The sequence below is a fragment of the Rhincodon typus genome, chromosome 1 (assembly GCF_021869965.1).
Source record: "Rhincodon typus isolate 14 chromosome 1, sRhiTyp1.1, whole genome shotgun sequence".
In the NCBI taxonomy this organism is placed as follows: domain Eukaryota; kingdom Metazoa; phylum Chordata; class Chondrichthyes; order Orectolobiformes; family Rhincodontidae; genus Rhincodon; species Rhincodon typus.
In genome coordinates this window covers 27,459,295-27,486,496 of record NC_063332.1, presented here as the reverse complement: position 1 = coordinate 27,486,496, position 27,202 = coordinate 27,459,295, and the positions used below count along the sequence as shown (strand labels likewise).

Genomic DNA, 27,202 nt, shown 5'->3' with positions numbered 1-27,202 from the left:
CTATCACCATCTCTCCTACCCATTTCCCCCACCGCCCCCCCCCCCCCTCCCACCTGCCAGCCTCATACTCCTCCCTGTATTTATTTCTGGGATCCCCTCCCCCTCCCCATTCCTGACAAAGGGTTTCAGCCTGAAATGTTGACTTACCTGCTCCTCAGATGCTGTCTGACCTGCTGTGCTTTTACAGCCTCTCAGCTATAGACTCTGGCTTCCAGCATCTGTAAGTCCTTATTGTCGCCAGATAAACAGCTTTGTTCACAGCTTATTCTAATCTTAATCCATTTTACTTTGTTGCTAATTTCTGTTGTTTGATTTTCTTTACTGTTCAATCTTGTATAGAAAAGATGTAGTGTTAATTTGGAATAATTCTTTGTCAATAGGATGCTAGGGATGATGTTGGTGGAGCACAAAATGCTGGGATGTTGGGGATTTTGGTAAAAACTGGTAAGTATGTTACTTGCAAAACTCCCAGTGAATGTTTTATTTTGCTCTTCCTGCCCATTCAAACCAATTCTGTGAAAAGGACTAACATCTTGCCCTCTGGATTCTGAATCCTTTCTATATGTTTATCTAGGTTTATATGTTGCCTGTGTTGTCTTTCAATTATATTATGAAATTGCTCATAAAAACAAGTTACATCTTCACAATGACATTATTGCTTACTGTTATTTAAGAAGGATGGTAGGGATAAACCAGGAAGCAACAGTCCAGTGATGGAAAAACAGCTGGCAAAAAATTTGCAGGAACAGAATTAATGTATGCTTGGAGAGGCAAGGTTAATAAAGATGGGTCTAGAATAGTCAAGATGGCTTTGTTAGGGGGATATCACATCTAACAAATTTGATTGAGTTCTTCAAGGATCTGACTAGGTGTGTAGATGAGGATATTACAGTTGGTGTACTCTACATGGACTTCAGTAAGGCTTTTGACAAGATCTTGCATGGCAGACAGGTTGAGAAGCTAAGAGCCCACAGATCCAGGGAAATTTGGCAAATTTGGTCCAAAATTGGTTTAGTGGCATGAAGCAGAGGGTAATGGTTGAAGATTATTTGTTTTTATGCCAAAAGCCTGTGTCCAGTGGCATACTACAGGGGTGCTGGGTTCCTTGCTGTTTGTTGTATACATTAATGATCCAGACTTGGCCATAGCAAGCATGATCAGTAAGTTTTCAGAGTATATGAAAATTTATGAGAAGGAAGGCCTTAGATTATAGGATGATTTAAACATTTGAAATGAGCAGGACAGGTTAAGAAAGCTTATGGGATACTTGCCTTTATTAGTCAAGGCATTGAATACAAGAACAAAGCGGTTACGAGGGAGATATATATAATGTTTGTTAGCCTGTGGCTGTAGTATGGTGTGCAGTTCTGGTTGCCACATCATAGAAAAGATCTGATCACACTAGAGAGAGTGCAGAGGATCAGGATGTTGCCTGGGCTGAATGATTCACCTATGAAGAGAGCCTAAATGACTGGGATTATTTTCCCTAGAGCAGAGAAAGCTCAGATGATTGAGGTACAAAATTCTGAGGGGCATAGATGGGGATCTGTGCCCCCTTATTTATTGATTCTTCTACTAAACAGAAAAGTAAGGATCAGGATGTTTAGAGGTAATTTGAGGAAAACATTTTTCACCCGGAGGATTGTGGCTTTCTGAATGTCACTGTCTGAAAAGATAATAGAGGTGGGAACCCTCAAAACGTTAAATTTTAAAATGAGCACTTGAAACATCTTAGCATTCAACATTATGGGTTCAGTGCTGGAAAATGGGATTAGGACAGAAAGGTATGACCACCAACATGGACACGATGGGCCAATGTCCTTTTCCCATGCCATAAAAGCTCTATGATTCCATGATATTGAACTACTTCAAAAAATTTGTAATCAACAAGTGAATTCTCTGTTGCTAGTTCATAAAAGCTATTTGCAAAAAAGGAAAATCAGTCTTTGATGTATCCCTGACACTCATCTCACTGTTGCTTATTTCCTTCAGGAAAATACCAACCTGGAGATGGAGGAAAAATAAACCCTCCTCCATATTTGATATGCGATGCTTTTCCACAGGCTGTTGACCACATTCTAAAGAAACTACTGTAAAAACTCATAATATGGATACATCTTGGGCATGTACTACTAAAGATCACCAAACAACTTCAGGTCATTGTCAAAAGACAGAATTTCAAAATTTCATGGTTTGAAATTCTGTCAAACACGAAGCAAAGTACACAGAATTTTGCACAGTTACGTTTGTGAAGGATCAAACTGATGTGTAGTGGTATTTCAATACCTATGGTCCTGGAAAAATGTCGAAATAGTTTTAGAAGAAGGCTGTTATTTAGCTAAGAACCACGAGCCTAATCTTCTCATTGGAACAAGTGTCTATTACCTAAATGCATCTGGTATGCTTGACTGTTTCCAAAGCTTATAACTACATCTCTAACCCAGTGCTCACTTGTCTTTGTAATGTCTGCTTAATCTGAAATATATGGTCCCCTGTAGGACATCTGAGGTTGCAGAGCCATAATTTATCTATTAATAGTACAGACCAATCTCTTCACTTTCCTCTGGGCTGTTAAACATGTACCTGTATGTCTTAGCAACTAAAGTCTTTCAAAGATCTTTGACATACATTCAAATAATACCTTTGTAAATAGACTCCAAATGACTCTCTGATGATACCTGGTATTTTATTCACTTATTTACAGGTACACATTTTTTGAACAAAGTTATATCAAGTCATCGAACATACCAGGTTCTCTTCAGCTTTCCCTTGTTTCTGTTTCAATAAAAACCAAAAGAACTGCGGATGCTGTAAATCAGGAACAAAAACAAAGTTGCTGGAAAAGCTCAGCAGGTCTGGCAGCATCTGTGGAGGAGAAAACAGAGTTAATGTTTCGGGTCCGGTGACCCTTCCTCAGAACTGAAATGCCTCTGGCATAGAGTTTAGGGGCATTTCCACTGTGCCACAAGGGCCTGAGAGGAAGTGGCATTTAAATGTTCTGAGGAAGGGTCACCGGACCCGAAACATTAATTCTGTTTTCTCCTCCACAGATGCTGCCAGACCTGCTGAGCTTTTCCAGCAACTTTGTTTTTGTTCATTGTTTCAAGCTTGCAATGTTTATGTCTACTAATTTTACTTTCAATATGCAAGTACAGAAGCTTGCATTTATTTGTATTGCACCATTTGCTAATGAAGCTGATAGATATTCTCTCAATTTTCTGTAATATCTTGCTTACTTTCTCACTGCTGCAAATTTTGAGACAGATACAAACTAAATATTGCAATGAGTCCAACCATTTATTTAGATTAGAAATGAGTGTCAGCAGGGCACCCTTACACACCCCATTCAATTACCAGCCCATTTTGACTTGACGAGCCACTGTCCATAATAAACTACTTGCTGAGTTCAGACTGACAAATCTGTAATTTCCAGATCTGGTTGTGTCATCTTTTTGGAAAATGGAAACTGGTCTAGAAATTCTGCTTTGGCAAATTCCGACAGTCACACCAGAATTGTAGCTGTTATGATTCTCTACTAATGATCTTGCCAAAATTTAAAAGGTTCTTGGAACTGGCATTGGTTGGTTGGCACAATTGCTTTCCTGATTCCAATCCTATTTTGGTTGGAAGTTTGAACACTTAAAGCAGTGTACAATATGCCAGTCTTTTGTTTGTAATCAAATTGTCCATGTATTAAATTTAGTGTGCCTTCATTCATTTTCCAAAGTTTGCGTTCTAGGAACCCTGAATAAAAGGAGGACACATTTCCAATCTATTCAGAGATGTTATGACACACCTCTGGAGCAGGTGCGACTTGACCCAAGCCTCTGGCATAGAGTTAGAGGCATTTCTACTGTGCCACAAGGGCCTGAGAGGAAGTGACATTTAAATGTTTAAATCCAGAACACCTGGAGGCATTTGATTTGAATGGAGATCGGTTGTAAACTTTGAATTGGGGGTTATTAAGCATAAGAAAATTCCATGTCTAACGACTGGTGAGGACCCACACTTCAGCAAATCTTGATCCTTTTCACACCCATTCCTCAATTCCAAAGAGATTTCTCAGAGGCCAGAGTATCTGCCAAGATTGTACAAATATCTGAGTCACAAACTAGGCAGAACAAAGGTAGGATCTTTATGGTAGCTGGCAGTTGCCCATTGTGCTTCAAATCTGCTAAAGAAGAAACTCTAGACTCCCATTTAACTGGTGTATAATGTGATGAATTTACATGTACCATTTGTTCACCCGAAAATTTTGTTTTAAATTATAGTCTTTCTTAGCATTGTGGTAACTAACAATCTTATTGTTCAGTTTTGTGAAATATTTTAGATGTATGCGTATAACTTCAGATTTTAAAATGGTAAAAAAATTTATGAATGCTTTTTTCCAAGGCACGTTGGTACTTTATTCAGTTTGCCTCATCTTTAATGTTGTGGTACTGTATTTTTTTCAAGTGAGCAGAATGTTAATAGATGTAAGTTTAATAAGTACTAAACAAACTCCATGGGATAGAAATTGGTGAAGGCAGACATGAACTAGTTACAGGGAACAATCCACACACTAAAATAAATTGACCCTTAACCCAGCCACTATCCTTGTTTGCTATCACCTGCCTGTAATGCTCACAAAACAAAGCTTTTCATTGTACTTAGGTACGTGACAATAAATCAAATCAAATTAAAAACTAAGAATTGCAGATGCTGTAAATCCAAAACAAAAACAAATTGCTGTAAAAGCTCAGCAGGTCTGGCAGCATCTGTGAAGAGAAATCAGAGTTAATATTTTTCAGTTCCGAGGAAAGGTCACTTGATCTGAAAGGTTAACTCTGATTTCTCTCCACAGATGCTGCCAGACTTGCTGAGCTTTTCCAGCAATTTCTGTTTTGTGCCCAACCAATATTGTTTGCTCAAGTACATGCAGGTACTGGTGCTAATGCTAAATAGTCAAGTCCAAATTATGGTAAGCACTTCAATGTTACTGAAGAAAACTTCTATATTCAAAACACTGGTAAAAATTACTGGAGATAATTTTTAACGAGTGGGCTGAGTTGGATTGATATCAAAGTCCACAACCCTCCCACAGCACATTCGCTTCCTTCCTCCAAGTCATTAACATATATTTTAAACAGTGTGGTCCAGCACTGATTGATCCCAATGGAACCCCACTAGTCACCAACCTGAAAAAAAAAACCCTCTCCTCTCCTCTCTTTCTTTCCTGCCCATGAACCATTTCTCTATCCACACCAATATACTACATCCAACAGTGGACTTTAATCTTATGACTTAACATTTGCGAGGTACATTGTTGAATGCATTCTGGAAGTCCAAATATATTTACTGGTTCCCCTCTATCCACTCTGGTTGAGACATCCTTGTAAAACTGTCCTACTTTATGTTAGCAGTGTTGCAGGGGAACTGCTAACGCTTTTTTGAGTGATACTGTAGATAGTAAAAGGACTGAAACATAGAACAATACATAAATGAACTTTGTTCATTTAGAGTTAAAATGACCAAAAGAAGACTTCATATCTGATTATTTCCCAAATAATCTGTACTTATCTTCCTCACAGGATACTTCAGTGTGATAGCATTAGGGGACAAGACTTCAACAGAACTAACTTTTTAAAAAAAAAAGCATTTGAAACTGCAATTTTTTAATATATAAAAAAATTACAACACTTGATTGTTTTAGGCAGCAAATTTATTTATTTTCCCATCTGACAGACAGTTCACAAGTGCAGGTATAATTTATCAAAACATTTTAAAATTCATCCACTTAAAAGGAAAATATCTTGAATTAAAGATAGTGAACTAAGAGAAAATGCTGAGCAAATTTTGGTCCATTCACTGTCAATAAGGCAAATAATGGCTTTCGAATAGCATTAACCTTCTAACAAGATTTAATCGTGACATGGCGTCAAACAGCCATGAGTGATGAATGGATGAAGAGGCCGATAAATCACAACTCCCAGTCAATACCTGAAATTATTTAGATATCTACACATCATAAAAAGTGTGGTTTTAAAAAGTGAGTTCCCCCCCCCCCCAACCAATGTTTCTTTCCCTGCTGTCTGTGTATATTGTGAAATGCTTACCATCAATGACAGTTCTAACATTTGCTTTAAACACTGAACTGCATGTGAGTGTTGTTGCTGGTGACTTGTATGAGCTATAGTTCCGCATGTCTCCATTATATATTAAAAATACCTGTAGTCAAAAGTCTAGAAATAATTCTGCTGTTGAATTTTCAACACCATAAAACCTTGCAGATGCCAGCATATTCTTAAAGTAACAGTTTTACTTTAAAATGTCGTAGGAGGTCACCAGAGCCCAGCCTTTAATCTGGAAGAAACTTTTTTTTATTGTAGTTCTGTTTTTTTGCATCTCTTGATTCATACAGACTCGTATTCACGCTGCCAGGCAGTGTATTTCTGACAAAGATTCTTGGCAGATGGTTTGGTATGAATTATCACGTCAAGGACATCATTTGTGGAGACTGTTTCCAGTTGAAGAGTGGGTAGACTGTTTTTTCCTGAACGTAAAAGAAGTGAAAATTGTACATACTTTATCAGGAATATAGTACCCGAGCAAGTGAAAAATCATAGCCACGCTCTCCCAGTCATATCACATTCAGCTCAAATACATGATTAGATCTGAACAAAAACAAAGTTGCTGGAAAAGCTCAGCAGGTCTGGCAGCTGAGGAATCTGGTTACTGCAGTCTGAGGAAGGGCCACCGGACCCAAAACATAACCTCTGTTTTTGCCTTCACCGATGTTACCAGGCCTGCTGAGCTTTTCCAGCAACTTTGTTTTTTGTTCATAATTTACAGCATCTGCACTTCTTTCAGTTTTGATTAGATCTGAACTTGCTTGGCTAAGACATAAAATACTAATTGTTACCCTCTCTACAGAGTGCCAAACCTGCCAACTATTTCCAGCATTTTCTGTATGTTCTTCTATCCAGGGATACGAGGAATTATTTTGAGACCATCTTCTACTTGCATCCATAAACCTCCTAACATGCCATTTGAAGTCTGCTATAGCAAATTCCTTTACCCTGAATGCAGCCAACATGTTGTTCCCACCATCAGTCCCCTAACTTAGAACATAAGAACTAGGAGCAGGAGTAGGCCGTCTGGCCCTTCGATCCTCTCCGCCATTCAATAAGATCATGGCTGATCCTTTCGTGGACTCAGATCCACTTACCTGCATTCTCACCGTATCCCTTAATTCCTTTATTGTTCAAAAAAAAACTACCTTTTTTTATAAAGCGTTTAATGAAGTAGCGTCAACTACTTCACTGGGCAAGGAAGTCCCTAGATTAACAACCCTCTGGGTGAAGAAATTCCTTCAGTTCAGTCCTAAATCTGCTCCCTCTAATCTTGAGGCTATGCCCTCTTGTCCTAGCTTCACCTGCCAGTGGAAACATCCTCTCTACTTCTATCTTATCTATTCCCTTCATAATTTTACATGTTTCTATAAGATCCCCCCTCAATCTTCTGAATTCCAGTGAATATCATCCCAATCTACTCAGTCTCTCCTCATAAGCCAACCCCCTCAACTCCAGAATCAACCTACTGAACCTCCTTTGCACCCTCTCCAGTGCCAGTACATCCTTTCTCAAGTAAGGAGACCAAAACTACACACAGTACTCCAGCTGTGGCCTCACCAGCACCTTGTACAGCTGCAACATAACCTCTCTGCTTTTTATTTCAATCCCTTCAGCAATGAAGGACAAAATTCCATTTGCCTTCCTAATTACTTGTTGTACCTGCAGACCTACCTTCTGTGATTCATGCACAAGGACACCCAGGTCCCTCTGCATAGCAGCATGCTGCAACTTTTTACCATTCAAGTAATAATCCTTTTTACTATTACTCCTACCAAAATGTATGACTTCACATTTATTTACATTGTATTCCATCTGCCAGACCTTTGCCCACTCACTCAATGTATCGATGTTCCTCTGCAAAGTTTCACAGTCCTCTGCACACTTTGCTTTGCCACTCATCTTAGTGTCATCTGCAAACTTTGACACCCTACACGTGGTCCCCAGCTCCAAATCATCTATATAAATTGTAAATAATTGCGGTCCCAACACCGATCCCTGAGGCACACCACTAGTCACTGACTGCCAGCTAGAATAGCACTCATTTATCCCCACTCTTTGCTTCCTGTTAGTCAACCAAAATGCTCTATCCATGCTAATACTTTACCCTTAATGCCATGCATCCTTATCTTATGCAGTAGCCTCTTGTGCGGCACCTTGTCAAAGGCCTTTTGGAAGTCTGGGTACACCACATCCACTGGGTCCCCATTGTCCACCTTGCTCATAATGTCTTCATAGAATTCCAAAAGATTTGTCAAGCATGACCTGCCCTTCATGAACCCATGCTGCGTCTGCCCAACGGGACAATTTCTATCAAGATGCCTTGCTATTTCTTCCTTGATAATAGACTCAAGCATCTTCCCCACTACAGAGGTTAAGCTAATTGGTCTATAATTCCCCATCTTGTGTCTACTTCCCTTTTTAAACAGTTGCGTCACATTTGCTGTTTTCGAATCTGCTGGGACTGCCCCAGAGTCCAGCGAATTTTGAAAAATTACCGCCAGTGCACCTGCTATTTCTCCCGCCATCTCTTTTAGTACCCTGGGATGCATTCCATCAGGGCCAGGAGACTCATCAATCCTTAGCTCCATTAGCTTGCCCAACACTACCTCTTCCGTAATTATGATTGTTTCCAGGTCCTCACCTACCTTCGTCTCTTTGTCAATTACTGGCATGTTATTAGTGTCCTCCACTGTGAAGACCGATACAAAATACCTGTTCAATGCCTTGGCCATTTCATCATATCCCATAACTAAATTCCCCTTCTCATGCTCCAAAGGGCCAACGTTTACTTTAGCCACTCTTTTTCGTTTTATATATTTATAGAAACTTTTGCTATCTGTCTTTATATTCTGTGCTAGTTTTTTCTCATGTTCTATCTTACTTTTCCTTATAGCTCTTTTTGTGGCTTTCTGTTGACCTTTAAAGTTTTCCCAATCTTCTAGTTTCATGCTGTTTTTGGCCACTTTGTATGCCTTCTCTTTCAATTTGATAGCCTCCCTTATTTCTTTAGACACCCATGGCAGATTACCCCTTTTCTTACAGTCCTTCCTTTTCAATGGAATATACTTTTGCTGAGCACTTTGAAAGATTGCTTTGAAAGTCCTCCACTGCTCGTCAACTGTCCCACCATAAAATCTTTGTTTCCAGTCTACTTTAGCCAAGTCCTCCCTCATTCTATTGTAGTTCCCCTTGTTCAAGCACAGGACCCTCGTATTGGATTTTATCTTCACACTCTCCATCTGTATTCTAAATTCAACCATACTGTGATCACTCCTTCCAAGAGGATCCCTAACTATGAAGTCATTAATTATTCCTGTCTCATTGCACAGGACCAGGTCTAGGATAGCTTGCTCCCGCATTGGTTCCATTACATACTGTTCAAGAAAACTATCACAGGTACACTCAACGAACTCCTCCTCAAGGCTACCCTGACCGAGCTGGTTCGACCAATCTACATGTAGGTTAAAATCCCCCATGATAATTGCCGTACCATTTTTACAGGCATTAGTTATTTCTTTGTTTATTGCCCGCCCCAATGTGATATTATTTGGTGGCCTATAGACTACGCCTATCAGTGACTTTTTCCTCTTAGAATTTCTAATTTCCACCCAAATAGATTCAACCTCATTCTCCATAGAACCTATATCATCTCTCAGCACCGCCCTGATGTTATCCTTGAATATCAGGGCTACACCACCTCCCTTACCTTCCTGTCTGTCCTTCCGAATAGTCTGGTACCCTTGGATATTTAACTCCCAGTCGTGACCATCCTGTAACCATGTCTCCGTAATGGCTACCAAATCATATTCATTCGCGATGATTTGTGCCGTTAACTCATCAACCTTGTTACGAATGCTACGAGCATTCAGGTAAAGTGCCTTTATGCTAGCTTTCTTCCCCTCATGATTTCCAACATCTCTAATAATATCTCCTGAGTTATCCTTCCTTTTTGCTTCTTTCATAGTCTGCCTTGAACTTAAACCCTCCTGCACACATGCTAACCTGCTGCTTACTTTTTTTATTTACCATCATACTCCCTGTCGTTTTCCCTTTCCCTTCCCCCCAACTCACTAGTTTAAAGTCCTAGTGACCATCCTATTTATCCTTTTCGCAAGAACACTGGTTCCAGATCGGTTCAGGTGGAGACCGTCCCATTGGTACAGATCCCTCCGGTTCCAAAACTGATGCCAATGCCCCATGAAATGGAACCCCTCTTCCCCACACCACTCCCTTAGCCACGTGTTTACTTCCCTAATTTTCTTATCCCTAAGCTAATTTGCACGTGGCTCGGGCAGTAATCCGGAGATTATGACCCTCGAGGACCTGTTCCTTAATTTCGTTCCTAGTGCTTGATAATCCCCAAACAGGTCCTCCATCCTAGTCTTGCCTATGTTGTTAGTCCCAATGTGGACCACCACAACTGGATCCTCCCCTTCCCGCTCCAATATCCTTTCAAGCCGGTCAGAGATGTCCTGCACCCTGGCACCAGGCAGGCAGCACACCATGCGGGACTCCCGATCCAGCTTGCAAAGGATACTATCTATTCAATACAACTTATTCAATCAAACTTGCCCAAAGGTAATACAATGGCTGAAAACATGGTCTACAGTTCACCAGCTGATCAAAGTGAGGCCAACAATCAATTCTCTTGGTATAATTAGTCAAAGAAACAACAGGTTTAAAGGCTGAATTTAATGGTATCAGCAGTGTGGTGACTGCAGTAAGGCCATCTGCAGGAGCCCTAATGGAATTAAGTCCCATCTGGGCACCTACTTTCCCACTATCAGGCCTCTCAGAAACCTAGCAGAGAGGGCACTGTCCCACCCTGAAAAGCTGGCAGCTACTGCTGTATAGCATAGTAAGTCAACTGATGATAGAGCCACTGTAATAATGTAAGTGGGGAGGGTTTGCCAGGGCCAGTCAGAGGTCCTGTTGAGGGGTGGGAGCAGTGTTTTCCTGTGAGGGTCTCCATTCTCACTAGCTATTGCCCCTGTCAAAAACAAAAACAAAGTGCTCAGCAAGGAAAGACTGTCCTACCAGCCTGGATATTCCTGGTCGTAGACCTGCATGTTCTGGTCCTCATGTGATGCTGATGAGATACCAGTAACAGCAAGATAAGACTTGTTTAAAAAAGGAGCCATTTAAGGGCCAATTGTCCTTGAGGTGGGAAAGTCATCAAGAGACCTCATGGCTTAGACCCAATTGGAGGAAAGCGTGAAGGTGATGGGATCTCTTACTGTACCTTCCTGCTCAAATCGCCTAGCACAGCCTAGCCTACCTTTTGAAACTTCTGCTACAGGAATGAAATGCCACCGCAGATAGAACAGTCTTGAGTTCTACATTCAGTGTCACAACATAACAGTATTATGGCTGTTTAAATAACAAACAGCAACCCTTTATCATATCTTTATTTCTTTGAATGCTAGAAAAAGCCATAATTATATGACTAAATATATTGTGAAGAGAAAAGATTAGTAAAGACAAATGTAGGTCCCTTACAGTCAGAAGCAATGGAAATTATAATGGGAAGCAAAATGGCAGAAGAATTGAACAAGTACTTGGGTTCTGTCTTCACCAAAGATGGTACAAAGAAATGTGAGGGAACCAAGAACTTAGCGAAAAGGTGGAATTGAAGGAAAATCAGTATTAGTAAGAAAATGGTCGAGGAGAATTAATAGTGTTAAAGGCTAACAAGTCAACAAGGCCCGATAATCTACATTCCTAAGTACTAAAGTAAGCGGCTGTGGAATATTTGATAAACTGGTGCTCACCTTCTAAGATTCTATAGGCACGTCTTTTTTTAATTATTCATTTATGGGATGTGGGTGTCAATTGCTGGGCCAGCATTTATTGCCCATCCCTAAATGCCCAGAGGGCAGTTAGGAGTTATGTTGCTGTGGGTCTGGAGTCACATGTAGGCCAGACCAGATAAGGATGGAAGATTTGCTTCCTAAAAGGACATTAGTAAACCATATGGGTTTTTCTCTGACAATTGGCAGTGGTTTCATGGTCATCATTCGACTCTTATTGCCAGGATTATTATTGAATTCCAGTTTCATGATGGGGTTTTAACCCAGATCACCAGAACATTACTAAGACAGACACCCAGGTAATCTAGTGATAATACCACTAGGATATTGCCTACAATCTAGTGTAGCCCCAGTACATAAAAAGTGAGGGGAAAAAAATAATTACCTTCCAGTTAGCCTAACATTTGGAAAGCATTAACAGGATTGGACAAAGCCAGCATGGGTTTATGAAAGGCCAACTATGTTTAATAAATTACCGAAGATATTTTTTCAGAATGTAATTAGTAGGGCAAATGAGGAGAATCAGTAGATATAGTACTTTTGGATTTCAAGGAGGCCTTTGATAAGGTCCCTCATAAGAATTAGTGGGCAAAGTTAAAGCACATGGAATGTGGGGTAGTATTTGGAATGGATCAAACCTTGATTGTCAGACAGAAAGAGAGTGGGAATAAATGTTTTTCTTTTAAGTGAGTAGTAGTGTCTAGTGAGGTACTGCAAGGTTTAATGTTTGGACCCAACTATTCATGGTAGATAATAAATTACCTAGATGGGAGAACTAAATGCAACATTTTCAAATTTGCTGGCAACACAAAACTGGGCAGGATTGTGGGTTGTAAGGATCCTGCAAGGTGATTTATCCAAGTGGAGTGAGTGAGCAAACATATGATTGTTGCAATATAATATTGCCAAATGTCAACTTATACACTTCATTTTGTAAACTGGAGTATAAATTTAAATTATGATATATTGGAAAAATGTGGATATACACAGGGATTTGGGTGTCTTTTCACACCAGTTAATGAAAGTAGACAAACGGATGCAGCAAGCAATTAGGAAAGCAAGTGTATATTGGTCTTCATTGCAAGAAGATTTGAGATCAGAAGTAGGAACGTCTTACTACAGTTATACGGGGCCTGTGTGACACTAAACCTAGAGTATTACATGCAGTATTAGTCTTCCTACTTAAGGAAGCATATACTTGTCATGGGGGAGTGTAGCAGGGTCTCATAGGTTGATTACCAAAGACGCAGGTGTGTACTGAGACAAGATATTGATTCGACCAGGCCTGTATATGCTAGAGTTTAGAAGAATTGGAAAGGATTGAAACATAAAATTTTAATACAGAATTCTAACATTCTAACTTGGACCAAGCAGGTGCAAGGGAGGATGTTTTCCTAGATTTAGAACTCTAGAACCAGAAGACAGTGTCTCAGAATATGGAGTAGATTAATGTAGGACCAAGATGAGGAAACATTTCTTCACTCAAAAGGACAATGGACCTGTGAAATACTCTACCACAGAAGACTGTGGGCCCAGGCACTGAATATATTCAAGAAAGAGAGACTTTGAAGGCATCAAGGGGTAAAAGGAGAAAGTGGGAATAAGACATTGAGATAGGGGATCGCCATGCTCATGTTGAACGGCAGAGCTGAATCAAAAGGGCCCAATGTCCTTCCACTGTTCCTAGTTTCGATATTTAAAAAAAGGAGCAAACCAGAAACCACTAATTTCGTTTCACACAATGTATTAGTTACAATTTCAATCACTGTTTTTGTGTGGCTAACATTTTTTCTTTAGTCTACCTGGTTGGTGATTTTCTAATGCATCAAAGATCTTTCTCACAGGTCGCATAGCTGCCTCTTTGCAGACCAACTTGATGTCAGAGCCAGAATAACCTTTGGTCTCCTGTTATAGAAAGTATAGAATTAATGATAAGGAATGTGGTTGCATTTTTGACAAATCCAAACTGGTGTCTCTTGAACTGCTTCCACATGAATGTCGTCCAAAGAAAATGTTTTGGCTTGCCTAGCCAGAATGTAGAGCGTCTTGACCCAAATCTACCGGATGAGTCATTAAAAGGCAAAGTTGCTGTGAAAATTAAACCATGACAAGAATATTGGGAAATCAAAAGTGGCAAAAAAAACAAAAAAAAAAAAAAATCAATTAACCATGAAGAAAAGATGACATGGGGAATTTTGATGGCTTGGCCACATGGAAAGAAATTCTCAGAAGCTGATTTGCTCTTTGCAACCCTGCCCTGCACCTGCTTCGTACTGCAGGACCTTCGCCCCTCCCTCACTTGGGGGGGGAAGTGCTGCTGGTAGTCCATCATTCCCATCAGCACCAGAAGTCAATAGTGACACTGCAGGAAGGATTCTGAAGGGGATCACGACTGCTCTAAGAATGCAAGTGCTGAGTTTTAGAACTGAAAGAACTGCAGATGCTGTAAATCAGGAACAAAAACAAAGTTGCTAGAAAAGCTCAGCAGGTCTGGCAGTATCTGTGAAGGGAAAAACAGAGTTAATGTTTCGGGTCCGGTGACCCTTGCTCAGAACAGTTCTCAATCAATCATTCTTGTCACCTCCTCAAAAACTCAAGCAAGGTGGCGAGTGCACCATGGCAGTATAGGAAGAATTCATCAGTAATTATAAATCCTTTGTTAAATTTAAATGTTACAACAGACAAGGAAAGCATTGATTTCCTGAACACTACAGGATTTGAATTGGTACAGACCACAGACATAAATAAGAAAATAATTTTTTTTCCCCCCAAAAATAATTGACAGACATCTACACACAAAAGATCAACATACTTTTCAGATTATTGAGGTCACAACTAATGCATTCCTATTTACTGATCCGAATATTAGATTTAGATATAACAATTGTCTCGTAGAATAGCATCCATTGCTTTTTCCCCATATAGTAACTCCTAACAAATTCCACCCCTAACAAATGCAGCCTTGAGGTACAGATTCTACATTTATTTGCACCTTAGTGATTTTAAGTTCATTCAGTTAGCGGAGTATTATTTTGTCAACTGGATTGAAACTAGTCTTTTTTCTTTGCAGCTTCTCTCTTTCACCCCTAAGCAATCTCCTATTTTCTCACCAACACACCTGCTAAGTGAGAAAGAGTTATTGGACATGGTGAATCTCCTAGCTTCTATTTCACTTTGAGATTTATTGAATAGAATATTTAATAAAAACATGATGCTTTACTAACAACATCATAACCAAAAACTATACTGGATTGGATTTTCAAAGAGTTTGGAGACTCTATGAGCCTTTAAAAAAAATTCCTAGCCCCCTCCGGTTATCAATTATCATCAGCTTGGGATAAGGGTGTGTGTTGGTTTGGATCACAAGACTTCAGCCTGCAACTCCTAAATCCCAACAATTTCGATGGAGTCACGCCAACTCTCCAAGGTAACACAGCCCCTCAGGGGTGTTGTGAAATGTAGTCTGAATAAGGGAATCTTTTGAAATGCAAGTTGAGATTTATTTACTCATGCCTCCCCATGCTGACCAATGCTCTCCAACCACACTTAACAGCCCCTCATTCCCTCTATTCCAATCCATGGCAGATGCCATTCACCCAGTATATACACTGTACAAAACTAATGAACCCTGAAGTGGAGTGTGTGAAAAAGATTTCTAAGAAGTCATTCATAATTTTCTTTTCTTTTAAAAGCTGCTTTTGCCCTGCAAAAATGTCAAACTTTCAGACCTTTAAAATGTCAATGGCAGGGAGGCAGTGGCCTAATGGTATTGTCGCTGGACTGTTAATCCAGACACCCAGATAATGTTCAGTGGATCCAGGTTCGAATCCCACCATAGCAGACGGTGGAATTTGAATTCAATAAATATCTGGAATTAAGAATCTAATGATGACCATGAGCCTATTGTTGAAAAGACCCATCTGGTTCATAGTGCCCTTTAGGGAAGGAAACTGCCATCATTACCTGATCTGGCCTGTCTATGACTTCAGACTCACAGCAATGTGGTTGACTCTTTACTGCTCTCTGGGCAATTAAAGGATGGGCAATAACTGCATGCCTAGTCAGTAACACCCTCATCCCATAATTGAATAAAGGAAAAAAAATTCAGCTACAGTATAAATCAGCAACTATGACATTATGTTCAAACAATATCAACGCCTCATCTTGCATTAGTAACTCAATGATTTTAACAAACTAGTGTGTTGATGCAATACCCACCTCTCCTAATAAACTATAGTCCAGTTCAGTCCGAAGTTCCACACCACCACTGTTACTCACAGGAGGCAGCCAGTGAAGAATCATTGCTTGCCGTGCTTCCTTGGAAGGAAGATCTACTAAAATCCGTTTCTCTAGTCGGCGTAACATGGCATGGTCCAATTCCCTGCAAAAAAGTTTTATTGGCCCTATTAACGTAAAGATGTTTTGGAGCTTCAACTAGTCTGCACTCAATTAGCCTAATGATCAAACTTAAACATTTTGTCAGACCATTTGTTCCAAATGGCAGATACGTCTGAAGACAAAAGTAAAAAAGGTCCAGAAATTGAAACCTTAGACAGCAGTGCAAATGGCTATATATCCAAAACTCATGAGGCCTACAATAACATTTAGAAGTCTTTGAAATGCCCATGTCAATGTCAAATTGAACCATCAGCCATTTAAAAACAACTTCTTCAAACCAACTTTAATTCTATTAACTGCCCATAAAAACCGTCAGTAAAATAAAGCTCACAATTCCCTTCACGGGTGTCAATTACATCATCATAACCACATTAGTGGCGTCTGGATCAGAGCCAAGTTTCATAATGGGATTCTAAAGCATAGCTCAACAAAACCTCGAGATAAATACATTCAAGCCTTTAGGAGGTAGGGAAACATCTTTAAAACACAAAAGGTAGATAAATCCCAGGACCTGATCGGGGCACGGATAGGGTGAATAGTCAAGGTCTTTATCCTAGGGTGGGGGTTTCCAAAACTAGAGGCCGTAGGTTTAAGGGGAGAGGGGAAAGATTTTAAAAAGGACCCTCCAGCTAATTTTACCACACAGAGGGTGGTGCATGTATGGAACAAGCTGCCAGAGAAGGTAGTGGAGGTGGGTACTATTACAACATTTAAAAGGGTATCTGAATGAGAATTTGAACAGGAAAGGTTGAGCTGGATATGGGCCAAATGTTGGCAAATGGGGCTATGTCAGATTGGGATGTCTGGTAGGGATGGATGAGTTGGACCGAAGGGTCTGTTTCAATGATCTATGACTCTATGTCACCATCCATTCCAGTGTCAGTGCCAATCTGTACCAAAATCTCTGGCTGTTTGCTCTCCCTATTTGACTGCTGTTTAACTGTGCAATGCTTTTCTTGACGTTGGCACCAAGAAGGCAACATACCATTGTGAAATGACGTCTACGGAAGCAGAAATGCCTCTTTTTATCCCTTATAATGGAATTTCCTATCACCACTGCTTTCCTCACCTTCATTTTCCCCCAACCTATAAGCTGAAGCACCAATGGTGTTGCTGCCCTTAGTTCCAGCTGTACTTCCCACGGAAACCATCACTCTTGCCAGTATTCAGGAATACCAATTCAAAAGCAAGATGCACTTAGGGAACTCTTGTACTACCCACCTCCTTGTATGGTGGTTAAGTTTTCAATCGTTACTTGTTAAGTTGTGGGGTCATTATCTCATTTAATATCTTAACAAAATAACACAGCCTGGATGCATTGTATTCTGGCTGCTACTTAAGCTCCAAAACTGAGATTGAGCTGCTCCAGGTAAAAACAGCTCTTGTAAATGGGGTGTTTAGGATATGCCAAAACATACTGGAGTTTCCATATGGCACAGAATGCCTTCAGTGGAACTCTGGTACCCTTCCATGCTTCGATTTATCAAAATGACTAATTCAACATCTTGGTTTAATCCACTCCCCTAACTTAGAGGGGAAAAATAGATAGCAGTAAAACTCATCAAATCATCACTGATCTGTAACATCACACCTTGATTGTGTGTATTGTTTTTGGATTTACTAAATAGAAACTACCTCCAGTCAACTCTGTATTCTGGGTCAAGTCCAATCAGCTCTGGGATTTTCAATCCCACTCAACTCTGTACTCTCACTTGGGTCTTCTCTCCCCCTCTATTCATGCTTAAGTTATAGATTTTAGTCTCTTGAGATTTTCAAGTCTCTTTCCAGTTTAAGCTACTGGTTGATTAAGTTCAATATTTACTTGCAACGTGGAACACTTCACATTTTGGAGACAAAATGCAGCACATCCTTCTCCTGTGCACTAAATTGCTAACTTTTTCCTTCTGTGATGCATCCTGTTCTAGCAGTACTGGAATTAAATGGGACAGCAGAGGTGGGAAGCTGGACCCCTTTTGCATAAACATGGCAACAGGAAACAAGATTACTGCTAATAATATTGATTTGAGTATTTTTTTAAAATGCATAATAGGAACAAGCTAGAGCATTCAATGTAGGTACAAAAGGAGAAATCATTGAAAGTGTAAAAAAAAAATTTCTTACCAAGGTAAATTGGAAGCTGCCAAAACAAAGACAAGGTCATCAGAACGTGCCAAACCATCCATCTGGACTAGAAGTTCAGTCTTCATCCGCCGGCTTCCTTCATGCTCTCCCCTGTAACAAAAACACAAACTGCTTCCTCAAAAAAAATTTCAAATAAAAGAAAAATGCTGCAAGTCTGAAAGACAGAAAATGCTGGTGAAACTCAGCAGGTCTGGCAGCCTATGTGAAGAGAGAAACAGAATTAACATTTCAAGTTCAGTCTGACTCTTCTCCAGAAGAGAAGTTCTGAAAAAAATCATACTGGACTCAGAACTTATGAACAAAATCTTTCAAACAAATGAGACAACTTATTTTACTGACAACAACGAAAACCTCAAATTGTGACAACTAAGCTATTGACTGTACAGCTAACTAAGGTTGATATAGCCAAACAGGAGGTTGCAATAAAGGGCAAGGCATTGCGACACAAAGCAAGTTTCAATAAATCTAAGGAGGGGTCCAGTTCTGAGGAAGGGTCACCGGACCTGAAACGTTAACTCTGTTTTCTCCTCCACAGATGCTGCCAGACTTGCTGAGCTTTTCCAGCAACTTCGTTTTTGTTTCAATACATCTATGTCAGTACAATTAGGGGTGGGCATTGCTGACTTTTCCAATGATACAACATTCTCAGAAATTGTAAGAGGAAAGTCTTGGCTATGACATGGGTTAAACCCACATCAATTTATTTGGGGAAGATTAAAAAGATCTTAAGATGGATTAAACAAATGCACTAGAAATAGGTAGGGTATTTAGTAATGATGGTAATTCATTTTACTTTTATGCGAGAAAAGTTGTCAGATTAAGAAGAATTAAAAACGCAAGCAAGTTCGAAATGCTGCTGATATGTCTGGCAGTCTGCCATGGGGACCTCAAGGCTAAGACAGTAGCACAGAAGACAGAGGAAGTAGATTAAGACCAGAGACTTTTGGCACCCGTGCCATTTTTCATTTGTGGGAAACAAGTTATTTATCTGAACTAGACTATTTTTAGAAATAAAATGATATATCGTCTATATGACTTACAATGTATAAATATCAGATATGTGTCACTGGTTGGCAGAGACCTGCCTTAGAATCCTTTCTGGGAAAGTCTTCTCCTAATGTTGGCTCAATAAACGATCATTAAGTCGGCCAAGTCTCCTGCAGATTATTTTGTAAAATAACCTACTTTAATAAAATAAGCCAAACAACTGAATGCATCCACAATAAGGTTCAACATGGCAAGGGCCTTGTTTGCAAGTGAACATATTTTAAGAGATAACAGATGGTCAACAATCTTTGTGAAAACAATGGTGGGTAATTCGCTTGGGACTGGAGCTTTGCCTCCTGTGGGTATACAAAGTAAGGGAGTTAGCAAGAAAAGGAAGATGGGGAATTTAGGATTGTAGACAAAAGGAGGCTTCAACACCCACGTCAAGTCAGGCTTTTAGAGAATGGCAAGAGAAACAGAGGGTAGTTGTGGTCTTATCCAAGGTGAACTTGGAGAGGGTAGCTATAGGACAGAGGGAAGACCAAGGAGTTGTGAAAAATTTGTTAGGAATTAACGGCAAGGAAAGAAATGTAAAGATGGCAAGGCTGTGTGCCAGAATGACAAGAAAGAAGAAACCAGAGAAAACAAAAAGACTTACATAAGTATGAACAAGATGTCATAGTTTTAGGATAAGTGGTAGCCAATTTAAAACAGAGATGAGGAAAAATTGCTTTTCTCAAAAGCGTCGTGAACCTGTGGAACTCACTCCCCAGAGTGTAGTGGATGCCAAGACATTGAGTAAATTTGAGAAGAGAGACAGCTTTTTAATTAATAAGGGTTGAAGGGTTATGGAGGGCAAGCAGGAAAGAACCGTTGAGGCAGAGTTGAGATTAATCATGATCATATCAAATGGCGGAGCTTGCTCAAGGACTGAAATTTCCTCCTCCTGCTCCTAGTTCTTATACTCCCTTATGTAAGGGGGTGTGGCCCTGAACAACAATCAAAATATACTTTTATATGAATACAGGGGTTACACAAGCATGGCAACAAGTAACAGAGACATTGCTTGGTTATAATGAGTCAACACAGTTGAGCTGATATGAGAGAATTCAAAGCTAAACTTAGATGTCCAGTTGAGTGATGAAGTTGACTTGCAGATAGCTTGGAAGTCAGTTGGAAGCATGGAGTAAAGTGTTTCCAGTTATATGAAAGTTGTAGAGACAGCAACAGATTATTATTTGAAGAGACAGGCTCTGTGGATATATAGTCAAAAGTTATGCAGTGGAAACAGAGTGACTAGGAATCATGCAGCATTGACCAGAGCCAGAAACACTGATTCAAGAATCCAGTGGCTGCACATGTTTATTTCAGCTAAAGCATTAGCAATGTAGACCCGTAGGTTCAGCACAAAGCACAGGAGTAAAATTTCTTGGGATAGTGGTAAGTGAAAATTAGTACATCAATGCAGATGAGAGAGTTGTTCTGTAGGTAGGAAATTTGTAGGCCTCATTGGAGCTCGAAAGGCTAACTTAACTTTGTCCAGAAATGGAGTTCTAAACAGGGCGAGCATGATCTGTGCCAAAAGAAAAAGCTAGATCATTCAGCAGCTAGGTAGCAGAATCCAACAAACAATTTGGAGGTTAGCTGGAACACATTGAAGCTAGTTTAGGACGAAGTGGAACATTTCCAGCAGAGAAAGAATAATGAGCCATTAGAACCACGTCTGGAACAACTGTAATAGAGGCATGAAGAATATGGTCTCATACAAGGCAGTAATGAAATTGTGGGCACATTAAAACCCAGAACCCAGTAAAAAAAAAAACCAGCCCAGAAAACAGGATTTCTGATTCAGGAAAAAATCAGAGTAATTGTGAGTCCAGTTTGTTTTTTTTAAAATTCACACATAGGATGTGGGTGACACGGGCTGCAGAAGTTATTGTCCATTCCTAGTTGCCCCTGAGGCGGTAGTGAGCCGTCTTCTTGAATCACAGACTTCCAGGACTTTGATCCAGTGGCAGTGAAGAAACAGTGATATATGTCCAAGTCAGATGGCGAGTGGCTTGGACAGGAACTTGCAAGTGGTGATATTCCCATCTATTTGATGACTTTGTCCTCCTAGATGGAAGTGGTCATGGATTTGGAAGGTGCAGTCTAAGGAGATTTGGTGAATTTCTGCAGTACATCTTGTAGATGGTACACATTGCTTGTTCTGAACGTCAGTGTGGAGGGAGTGGATGTTTGTGGACGTGGTGCCAATGAAGTAGGCTTTATCCTAGATAATATCAAGATTCTGGAATGTTGTTGGAGCGGCACTCATCCAGGCAAGTAGGAAGCATTCCTTCACACTCCTCAGTTTTGCTTCGCAGATGGTGGATTTTGGGGAGTCAGGTGAGTTACTTGTTGGAGTATTCCTAGCCTCTGACCTGCTCTTGTAGCCACTGCATTTATATGGTCAGTCCAGTGAGTTTCTGGTCAATGGTAACCCCCAGGATATTGATACTGGAGGATTCAGTGATAGTAACGCCACTAAATGTCAAAGGGTGGTGGTTGGATTCTCTCATATTGAAGATGGTAATTTACTAGCCATTTTCAGCCCAAGCCTGGATATTGTCCAGGTCTGCTGCATTTGGACGTGGAGTGATTCAGTATGTGAGCCACCACAAATGGTGCTGAACATTGTGGAATCATCAGCAAACATCCCCACTTCTGATTTTATCGTGGAGGAAAGATCATTGATGAAACAGTTGATGATGCTTCACCACCACTGAAGTTAAAGTCACTGGTCCACAACTGCTACCTTTACAATCTTTTTTGAACAAGGGCACAATGCTTGCAATTCTCCAATCCTCTGTCATTACTCCAGAATCCAGGGAAGACTGAAAGATTGTAGCCAATGCCACTGCAATTTTCATTCTCACTTCCTTCAATATCCTTAGATGCATCTGATCTCGTCCCATTGCCTTTGCAACTTTAGGTATCAACAGCTTATCGAACACAATTTCCTTATCAATTTTAAATCTTTCAATTGACTGCGTTTCCTGCTCTATCACTATGGTCAAAGCAGCATTAGCCTCATCAATAGAGACAGATGGAAAGTACTTATTTAATGCCTCAGGCATGCCTCTTCCCTCAGTGAGTAAATCCCCATTTTTAGTCCCTTAATCAACCCTATTCTTTCTTTTACCATCCTTTTTACTATTGACGTGCTTATTGAAAATTTCAGGATTGTCAGCTGTCAATCTTTTCTTATAATCTCTTTTTGCTTTTTTCACATCCCTTTGAATTTGTAGTATTCAGTTTGGTTGTCAACTGTATGTACTACCTGACACTGTCATAAGTGTACGTTCTGCCTTAATTACTATCTCATTTGTCATTCTAAGAGCACTAGATTGTTTGTCCTACCTTTCCATTTTGAGGAAATCTACCTTGTGCCTGAACCACGAGGTAGATGGAGTCTTGATTACCAAGAGGATTAATGATTAAATCAAGGATATCCAAGATTGTAGAGTTGGGGTTAAAATCAGATCAGCCATTATATTATTGAATGGTGGAGCAAGCTCAAAAGGACCGAGTAGCCAACTCTTGTTCCTTGTTCAGATGTTCAGAACCACCTCATCTTTGAAGGTAGCTCATTGTTTAGCGACGGCTTAGACTGGAACCAAAGGTCCATGGGATATCTGGCCCAGCTCCGATTTTGTGGAACAAGAACAGATATCCACTCGTTATTCATATTCTGGATTGATCAATGTCTTTTCACACCATCATCCTAAACATTATGGTGCAATGATCATTGGTTCTGAAATGTTCCCCCTACGGACATTAATCTATTTGGTTCACGTCTTTCCCAAGAACCAGGTTTCTTGGTGCCTCCTTTCTTTTGGACTGAACACACTACTGTAGAAAACTCTCCTGAATTAAATGTAGAAATGCCTGTCCGTTGGTCCTCCTTACACCGCAACTATGACAGTCTACAAACAGTTAATTAAAATCCTGCATTATACCTACTGTACGACGTTTACACTTGTCTAATTTCCTTGCATATTTGTTACTCTGCAACCCCTTCCTTCTAATCGGTGGTTTGTAGATTTCACCAAACAGTGTAATTGGACTCTTCTTATTCTGCAGCTGTAGCCAAATTAATTCTTCCTGAACCCTTTGAAACATTCTCTCTCTCTCTCTCCTTCTCCTTCAACAAAAACACCACCCCTCTTCCATTTTTCACGTTTCCTATACTTTCTGGACACAAATCAGGAATATTTAAAACCCAGACCTGCCTTTCCTTAAGCCAGATCTCCACTATCGCCACAATGTTATGATTCTAGATGGCAATCTACACCTGTGACTCACCAATCTTATTGGCTATATTATCTACATTCACATACATGCAGCCTAACAGTGTAACCCTGATTCAAATTTCCCAATTGTCTCCCTTACTCTGATCAACCCACTTAAACTTGTTATCTTTTATTTCAGTCCTACTTGCATCCTCATATTGCATCCTAAATATTCGCTCAATATACAAATAAGGAACAAGTGTTGCCCACACACAGCGTTCAAGCCTATCCGCCATTCAATAAGTTCATGGCTAATCTGATTTTAACCTCAACTCTACAGTCCTGCAAATCCACAATAATCTTTCATCCCCTGGTAATCAAGTAACTATCTACGTCTGCCTTAAAAACATTTAAAGATTCCGCATCCAATGCCTCTTGAAAACGGTATTCCAAAAACAACCCTCAGAAAAAGAAGCTTCCTCATCGGTTTTAAATGGGCACCTCTGTTTTTAAACTATGGTGCCAAGTTCTGGATTCTCCCACAAGAGGAAACATCCGTTCAATATCCACCCAACAAGTCTCCTCATGATCTTGTATATTTCAACTAAGTCACCTCTACAAGCCAAGCCCATCTAATTTTTTCTCATAAGGAAATCTGCTCATTCCAGGTAATACTTTAGTAAACTTCTGAACTGCTTCCAACTTCCCTGCTTCTGGGCCTGGAGGCCTGGGTTCAAATCCCATATGCTCCGGGTATGGAGTAACATCTCTGAATAGGTTGAATGGAAAAGTAAATCTGAAATCATCTAGCATGCATTCCCATATGATATTTCAAGTCACACATTCACCAGTCTTATTTTCACATTTCTGTGCTCACTTGCTCATGGCAGTGGGGATAATCTAGACATTACTAATTTAGAAGTCCTGTTTGCCAATTTTCTACCTAGCTTCCTAAACTCTGATTTCAGGACCACATCCTCTTCCTGCCTTGGTCATTAGTACCACTGCAGGCCATGACATCTGATCATGATGTCACCTTTCCTGAGAAGAACATCCTGCAGCCATTCTGTGACATTCTTGACCCTAGCATCAGTTCTGGAATCACATCAATTGCCTCAGAAATGCCTATCTGTACCCCTGTAAAATTCCCCTCCAGTACTACTTTTCTACTCTTCTTCCTCCTCTCTTATACAGCTGGACCACCTGTGGTGCCACAGGCTTAGCTCTCACTACTCTTCTTCAAGGATCCATCATCCTCACCAATAATCAGATTTTAAAATCAGTTGGTGAGTGGGACATCTGGGGGACTCCTGCATTACCTGCCTGGCAATCATCCATTCCCTATCTGCTCACTTGCCTCTAACTTGCGGTATGACCACCTCTCTGAATGTGCTATCCATGTAATTCTATACCTTATTAACTCCAGTTGTTGCTAGAGTTTCTGAACATGGAATCATTTAGGTCACAGGAAGTGTCCACAACTGCCTACATACCACTTTAGAGATTCCACTTGGCTGAGTTGTCCTGTCGTACATTAAGTATATATTTTACTTCAATTTTAGTTACCTTTACTTCTCTGAACTTATTTGAAGTGTACTCTTGTACTACTTACTATAGAGCTGAATAGAAATTTGTTACTTTTACTGACAAATCAACACTCTTCACTTTGTTAATAAGTTCTTATTTTCCCTGCCCGAGGTTAGAAATTTCTATTGTTTAAAATTATTGGAATTGTAACACACAGTCATTATCAGCAGTTGCTCAACAACTCACAATTGCTATGTTTCTTTGTTGCTACAGATGCACCACTCTTCCCTGCCTCAGTTCTTGAGGGGAAGTCCCCCGTTTTCTCTTTCAAACAGTTTCAGAAGCTGCTGTCCCAGCTTTCTCCCTCCCTCCCCTCGAGAGCAAGAGAGAGAGACACAGTTTATGCCAAAGTGCCCTCTTTCACAGTGTCTCTCACATACTGTTTATGAAATGCTGACCCTATTTTCTCCCGTGCTGTTTACGATGCCTACTTCTGTCACTCATCTCACAACTTCCACAAGTGCACATCAGGATGATAAACTTTGACCCTACAAGGTGAAAGATAACAAAAATAATTTTTCAAATAAAAACTACAATTGATATTACTGACCCTGGGGCACTGCCACGTTGGCTCATCACTGACTCCAATTCATCCAGGAAGATAGTAGAAGGAGCATGAAATCGAGCAAGTTCAAACAATACCTGGAAAATCCAACAGGTAATGCACTTTAGAAATAAAATTTATATATTAAAATAGGGATAATATCATGCAAACCAGGAGTGGGGAGAAAAACACAATATTAATATCTCCCAAATGGTGATAGATAAAGCATAAAAAGCAGGATAAATCCAACCCAGTCAATTACCACCCCATCAGTGTACTCTAGATCATCAGTAAAGTGATGAAAGGCAACTTCCACACTGCTATCAAGCAGCACCTGCTCTGCATTAATTTGCTTAATGACACCCAGTTTGGGTTTTGCCAGGGCCACTCAGCTCCTGACCTCATGATAGTCTTGATTCAAATGTGAACAAAAGAGTTGAAATCCAGAGGCAAAATGAGAGTGATAACCCTTTAATTAAGGCTGCAGGCGACCTACTGTGACATCAAGGAGCCCCAGCAAAACTGGAATCAAAGGCTATCAGGGGCAAACTGTCTACTAGTCGGAGTCATACCTGGCACACGGTAAGAAAGTCACGGTGTTGGTGGTCAGCCATCTCTGCTCCAGGACATCGCTGCAGGAGTTCTTCAGTTGCTCCAATGACCTTCCCTCCATCATAAGATCAGAAGTGGGGATGTTTGCCGATGATTGCACAAATGTTCAGCAGCATTCGAGACCCCTCACATACTGAAGCAGTCCATGTTCAAATGCAACAAGATCTGGACAATATCCAGGCTTGGACCAACAAATGGCAAGTAACATTTGCGCCAAACAAATACCAAGCTATGACCATCACCAATCAGAAACAATCTAACCACCATCCCTTGACATTCGATGGTATTATCATCACTGAATGCTCCACCATCAACAACCCGGAGTTTATCATTGACCAGAAATTTAACTGGTCTTGCCACATAAATGCAGCGGCTACAAGGCAAGGTCAGAGGCTAGGAGTCCTAGGAGACCTCCTGACTCCTCAAAGCCTGTCCACCATCTACAAGGCACAAGTCAGAATGTGATGGCGTACTCCCCACTTGCCTGGATGGATGCAGCTTGATATCATCCAGGACAAAGCATCCCGCTTGATTTGCACTACATCCACAAACATCCAATCCTGCCACCACCAACACTCAGCAGTAATGTGTAATGTGTACTTATCTACAAGATGCACTACAGAAATTAAAAGATCCTCAGACAGCATCTTCCAAACCCACAACCATTTCCATTAGAGGGACAAAGGCAGCAGCTACATGGGAACACCACCACCTGCAAGTTCCCCTCCAAGTCAC

The 27,202-nt window shown here is 40.3% G+C and overlaps 2 protein-coding genes across 4 annotated transcripts in view; one reads left to right on the top strand and one right to left on the bottom strand.

Annotated features, from left to right (window-relative positions):
* Window positions 1-4,631, top strand: part of hdhd2 (haloacid dehalogenase-like hydrolase domain containing 2) — a 40,098-nt gene extending 35,467 nt beyond the window's left edge. For both annotated transcript variants that reach the window (XM_020528821.2, XM_020528819.2), the window contains 2 exons: window positions 381-444; window positions 1,993-4,631. In XM_020528821.2, coding sequence (XP_020384410.1) covers window positions 381-444; window positions 1,993-2,096 — 168 coding nt within the window. In that variant the 3' untranslated portion in view covers window positions 2,097-4,631. The remainder of the gene's footprint in view (window positions 1-380; window positions 445-1,992) is intronic.
* A 1,066-nt stretch (window positions 4,632-5,697) lies between these two features.
* The window catches only part of katnal2 (katanin p60 subunit A-like 2), a 66,682-nt gene continuing 45,177 nt past the window's right edge, over window positions 5,698-27,202 (bottom strand). The window contains exons 12-16 of one of the 2 annotated variants that reach the window (XM_020528823.2): window positions 25,862-25,953; window positions 18,443-18,553; window positions 16,142-16,304; window positions 13,726-13,828; window positions 5,698-6,532 (exon numbers count right to left, since the gene is read on the bottom strand). In XM_020528823.2, coding sequence (XP_020384412.1) covers window positions 6,393-6,532; window positions 13,726-13,828; window positions 16,142-16,304; window positions 18,443-18,553; window positions 25,862-25,953 — 609 coding nt within the window. In that variant the 3' untranslated portion in view covers window positions 5,698-6,392. The remainder of the gene's footprint in view (window positions 6,533-13,725; window positions 13,829-16,141; window positions 16,305-18,442; window positions 18,554-25,861; window positions 25,954-27,202) is intronic. The other variant, XM_048595264.1, reaches the window with a different exon arrangement.